General features: G+C 49.7%; 1 protein-coding gene across 1 annotated transcript in view; it reads right to left on the reverse strand.

Moving 5' to 3' along the window:
• The window catches only part of LOC101777358, a 4639-nt gene extending 3356 nt beyond the window's left edge, over positions 1 to 1283 (reverse strand). Inside the window, exon 1 of the mRNA XM_012847092.2 lies at positions 686 to 1283. Coding sequence (XP_012702546.1) covers positions 686 to 1216 — 531 coding nt within the window. The 5' untranslated portion in view covers positions 1217 to 1283. The remainder of the gene's footprint in view (positions 1 to 685) is intronic.
• Positions 1284 to 5858: the final 4575 nt, after the last annotated feature.

Consider the following 5858-nt stretch of genomic DNA (forward strand, 5'->3'; position numbering starts at 1 on the left):
GTATGGTCAAACATATTTTGATCACTTTAGCATCCTTGGGGGCGTCGATGTCGTCCCGCATCAGGAAAAGTGCTTGCCTCTGGTGGGATTTCCGGTCCCACCTGTGCTCCAATCAAACGCGGGACGAAGTGGGATCGTCCCGTCCCGTCCCACTTTGTCCTTTCAACCAAACGCACCCTAAGTCACAGACAGTAAGGACAAAGCCAGAGAATCCAAGGCACCAGAGATCAAGGATGGGTGGCCCCTGGCTCCACAAATTCTGAAGTGGCAATCAACGATCCAGACATGAGGTTTCAGTAGAAGCTACTAGAGGCTGCAACACGCAATCTTCCTAAATATAAAACATAAGGCGTAAACCGACAACCTAGCCCCAAATTAAAGTATCCTCCTGAATTCACTGGCTCCTCCTTGAATTGCACAGGTTGCACTCAAAAGTCAAAATGGCACAAAATTGCACTAAATTTGGGCAAGGACTCAAGGTGGCGTCTGATCATCCACTGGTAGAGCAGCAGTAAGTGGAAGTAGCGGAAGTAACTGGAGTAACCATTTATAGCAACTGCTTTTCACTTTCGAGTGGTAGCACGCAATTCGAATTGATTGCTTCCCATAACGAATAATTGAAATTCGAAGCAGGATCGCGAGGAATTAGATTGCGCGGGGTGAGGTCAGGTGTCCGGCACATCACCTGGATCTTGGCGACGTACTCCTTCTGGAACCGGATCCTCATCCCGAGCTCCGGGTCGACGAAGAGGAACTTGCGGAGTCCGTACATGGCCATCTTCCTGGACACGCAGCCGAGCGCGACGGCCGCGGCGGCGGCCTGCGACAGCAGCACGCAGACCTCGAACGCCTCGACCTCGAACTCGTCGCAGGCGAGGCGGCGCCCGCCGCGGCACGGGGAGAGCGCGACGGCCGCGGCGGGCAGCGCGAGGCCCAGGACCGCGAGCGCGGAGGCCGCGGCGGCCACGCCGAGGCGGGTCGACGCCGCCAGCCCCGCCGCGGTCAGGAACGCCTCGAGGCGCCGCAGCCACCGGGACAGCGGCGCGTCCGCGTCGGCCGCGGACTGCAGCAGCGGCGACGAGATCGCCGCGTGGTTGTGGCTCTGGTGGTTGTGGTTTGGGTTCCCCGCCGGGGGAGGCGGCGGCGGGCGAGGCGGGGGGAGCGGGGGAGGCGAAGACGACGGCGCTCCGGCGAGGCCGTCGCCGGCGGAGGCCATGGGAGCGGCCGGGGCCTCGCCGGAGGGTCAGAGTTGTAAATTACCGGCGGTTGAAGGGTCGACTGGTGGGCACCAGGAAGTGTGGGCCTTTTAACACTTGTTTTGTGTGGGCCCACGGTGCTCGGTCCCACATGCCAGTTGTGGGTCCGCGGTGGAGTGCCAGGTGGGTCGAGGGATCTGTGCTTGCCGCGATGGCGGGGAAGCCAGGAAGGGAACCTTTTCAAAAAAAAAAGGCCAGGAAGGGGAGGGGAGGACACGTGGCGGGATCGCAGGCGTGTGATGAGGCGGGCTCGGCGCCACTGCACTGGAGAGCGCGCGTGATGCAGCGAGAAGAGAAGCCGAGAAGGATTCCACGTGGTTGGCTGAGGTGTGAGTAGCTGCCGCCTGCCGGAGGGCAGGCGCAAAGCCAGTGAAAGCAAAAGTAACTTTATTGATGGAGGAATGGATATCCGTGAAGAAAGAAGAAAACCCATGTGTTATATAATTTTATTTTATTTTTAAGGAGAAAAGAATTGTCATGAACGAAGAGTGCTCATGGTTTCTGTTGCATTGCAGTACCGGGTGACAAGGCAACAAAGTTGATACTCTCAGTCCTACCGGTTAGTGTACATGCGAGTGATGGATACATGTACTCGTATCGTATACGGAGAGCTCGGTCAGACAAGTACGTGTACTTGTCTTTTCATGGGCTTCTGAGAAACGGCATAGCTGCGTTTACAAATACTCCTACTTAACAACTTTAACTATATTTTTTAATACTAACTGTTAAATGTTTTATTTAGCACATCCATAAGTAAGAAAACACTACATGACATGACATTTTTGTAAATAAGATTTTAAATGGTGCCAGTGTTAGTCAACGTGAAAAAAGGTTAGACCAAATTTATCAGGTAGTAGGTATCATTCTCTCCCGTGGCTTTGGTCGTTATACCCTAATTAGAATAATGCAATCTGCTTAGTCAAAGTCACACAAGCAACCTCCGGGAGTCCGGAATTCCAGATAGGATAAAAACTAGAGCACCAAAGCCTAGGTTTAGCTGGCATCCGGAGTGCTGCAAATATCGTGTCATGCCTCGTTCTTGCGTGTCTGGAGAGCCACCTGCAGTCAAAGTCGATGACGACGATGTCGATCACACACAGAAAATGCAAGAGAATTATTAGCAAAACGTCAAACATCCAGCAGGTTTACAGACGCCCTCATCAAGCTGGGAGGGCCTCAAGCAGTGGATGCACTGCCAGAGAACAACAGCATGGTTTAGAATGTTACAGTCTCTGCAATCCGAGCGCGACATGTTCGCCATGTATCTTCTTTTAGCGTTGCATTTCATCAGCACTCCACATCAGTGCGGCCCTCTGCGCAGGGCGTTCAATAGCACTAGACAGTACCCCCAGTTGCGTTTCGTTCGTCTTTCAGGCTTAAGCTTCGAACTATTGGTTGCTTCACTTGCATGTTAATTGTTACTCCTGCCTTCTGCGCAAGGACAGGACGTCTGAGACTCACTGCTGTTTTTTCATGACAAGCAACAACCTAGACATCATATGCTGGAACGTCAGGGGACTAAATTCGGAAGCGCGTCGATCGACTGTGCAAGAAACGTTTTCCTCATCTTCCTGCCACATCGTTTGCCTCCAGGAAACGAAGATGTCGACGATCAACTGGTTCTATACCTTGGAGGTTTCAAGCTTCGCAGCTTTGCATTCTTGCCGGCGGGAGGGATTTCAGGAAAACGGGGTGGCATACTTCTACTCTGGAATGACGATGTGGTGGATTTAAACAATATTACACGGCGCAATTTCTCTCTCACCGCCACAGTCACATTAAAAGCGACCGCAATGTCATTCATCCTAACGACAGTCTACGGCCCAACAAGAGACTCCGAAAAAAACAAAGTTTCTACATGAAATTCGAAACACGGCACCACAACCGGATGTAAAATGGCTCATTCTTGAGACTTTAATCTCATCTATAGAGTCCGAGATAAGAACAACTCCAACTTAAACCTTCGGTGTATGCACAATTTCGGGACACCCTAAATAGTTGCAAACTCAAAGAAATCCACCTGCAGAACATGAAGTTCACTTAGAGCAACGAATGTCGCAATCCAACCCTAGTACGTCTCGATCGAGTTTTTTACAACGAAGCCTGGGACTTAACCTTTTCGAGTCACGTCCTGCCAGCCCTTTCCACTTCTCTATTAGATCACTGCCCTTTGCTCCTCTCCAACCAAGAGAGTCCACCGCGGCCGCGCTATTTCAAATTCGAGAATGTTTGGATTTCAATGCAGGGTTTCAAACAGGTGTTACAGGAGGTATGGTCCACTACAAACACCCATACAAACCCTGTCCATCGCCTAAACTTCAGACTCGCTCGGACTGCCCTCCCTTTAAGAAAATGGAGCAAGAACCTTTTTTCAGAAGCTCGGCCCATATGGTGCAATCGGTCATCCTCCAGCTAGACATTGCGCAAGAGTCACGATCACTATCCGATGATGAGTTATCTTTGCGCTCCAAACTAAAGAAGAAGGTTATTGGTCTTGCGATCCTAGAAAGGCTACGAAAATGACAATGCTCGAGAATAACAAACCTCAGACTAGGCGACACGAACACACGCTACTTCCATCTAAAAGTTAATTTCAGGAGAAGGAAAAATTTCATCACCAAACTCCGAAGAGAAAAACGGCTGGGCAACCACACATTAGGAAAAAGATGACGTCACCCAAGCCCACTTCTCCAACGTCCTAGAAAAACCACAGGAAAGGGATATTGATTTCAATTGGGATCTTTTTTCTCTTGGCCATCGCACAACCTACCCTCTCTTGATGTTGAATTCATAGAAGAAGAAGTAAAACGAGCTCTCAAACTTATGCCCAAAGATAAAGCTCCGAGACCCGATGGCTTTACAATCAATTTCTTTCACAAGTGTTGGGAGACAATTAAAGCGGAACTGATGAGCCTAATCAATGCCTTCCACAGCCAGCGCCATGAATTCTTCGACATTCTAAACTCGGCCAACATAGTCCTCATCCCAAAAAGGGAGGAAGGCGACTCCATCGCAGATTTCCACCCCATAAGCCTCATCCATGCAATCGCAAAAATCATAATAAAGATGATGGCCCTAAGACTGCAGCCCTTCATGAACACGTTGATTTTAGAAAGCCAAAGTGCATTCATTAAAACAAGAGCAATACACGACAACTTCATGTATGTAAGAAGCCTTGCTCGTCGGTTTCACTCGTCCAAACCCCATCTCTCATGCTAAAGCTAGACATATCTAAGGCTTTCGACTCGGTGCGCTAGGATTACCTTTTAGACCTCCTCCATCGCCAGGGTTTCCCTCCGAAATGGAGAAGCTGGGTCACAACTCTACTAAGCATTGCGACTTCCAAGATCCTCATGAACGATGCCCCGGGAGAGGACATTCAACACAGCCGAGGGCTTCGACAGGGAGACCCGTTGTCCCCTCTTATGTTTGTTCTAGCAATTGACCCACTACAGAAACTACTCCACCTTGCGACCGAAAAGAAGGCACTATCAAAACTAAGAGGCAAAGATGCACGGCTCTGCCTCTCTCTATACGCGGATGACGTAGCAATTTTCATCAACCCGACGACCGCAAATGTTTGTAACATCAAAGCTTTACTGGACAAATTTGGTCGCATCACGGGCTTAAGTACAAACATTTAGAAGAGCTCAGTAGCACCGATCCGATGCAACATAATAGACTTGGACTCTATCATAGCACCCTTTCCGGCGGCCAGAACATCATTCCCAATAAAATACCTAGGTTTACCTCTCTCCCTAGGCTGGGTAGACTGAAAAAGGATGACTTCCTACCTCTCTCCAACAAAGCGAATGGTAGGCTAGCTAACTGGGTCGGCAAGCTTCTCACCATAGCAAGCAGAAGAATCCTAGTCAGAGCAGTCCTCTCCTCACAACCGATTTACTACTATCCGCCCTTAATGCTCCAGTTGCGGTTCTCGAAGAAATCGACAGACGACGGAAACGATTCATATGGACGGGCACAGACCAGATCGTGGGAGGGAAATGTAAGGTTGCGTGGCCCAAAGCCTGCAAACCAACTCAACTAGGCGGCCTAGGAATCTTACATTTTAAGAAGTTTGCGCGAGCTCCACAAATCCGTTGGCTGTGGCAGGAATGGAAGGAGCCACACAAACCTTGGGTAGGTATGCCAATACCATGCAATGAGAAAGACCGAAGCTTGTCTGTTTCCGCTACGGCCATCACACTAGGAGATGGGGAAACACCCACAAGGATGCTTTAACAAACAACAGGTGGATTTCAGACATAAACATAGCGATCATATCATCAAGTACACAACTATCAGAATTTACTCAACTATGGGCCAGAACCATATTGATACAGCTCACTCAAGGCACACCCGATTCTATTGCTTGGAATCTGACCAAGCATAGGGAGTACACAATGACTTCTACGTACAAGGGCCAATTCGTAGGATCAGCCCCCTCTGACATGGAGCACCTCATGTGGCGAACTTGGGCACCGCCCAAGTGTAAATTGTTGTCCTAGCTAGCCTATCAAAACTGGCTGTGGACAGCGGATCAACTTATTACCCGAGGATGGCCGAATCAAAAGGTCTGTATGTTATGTCATTCACATGATG

Source organism: Setaria italica, chromosome VI (assembly GCF_000263155.2).
Source record: "Setaria italica strain Yugu1 chromosome VI, Setaria_italica_v2.0, whole genome shotgun sequence".
NCBI classification, from domain to species: domain Eukaryota; kingdom Viridiplantae; phylum Streptophyta; class Magnoliopsida; order Poales; family Poaceae; genus Setaria; species Setaria italica.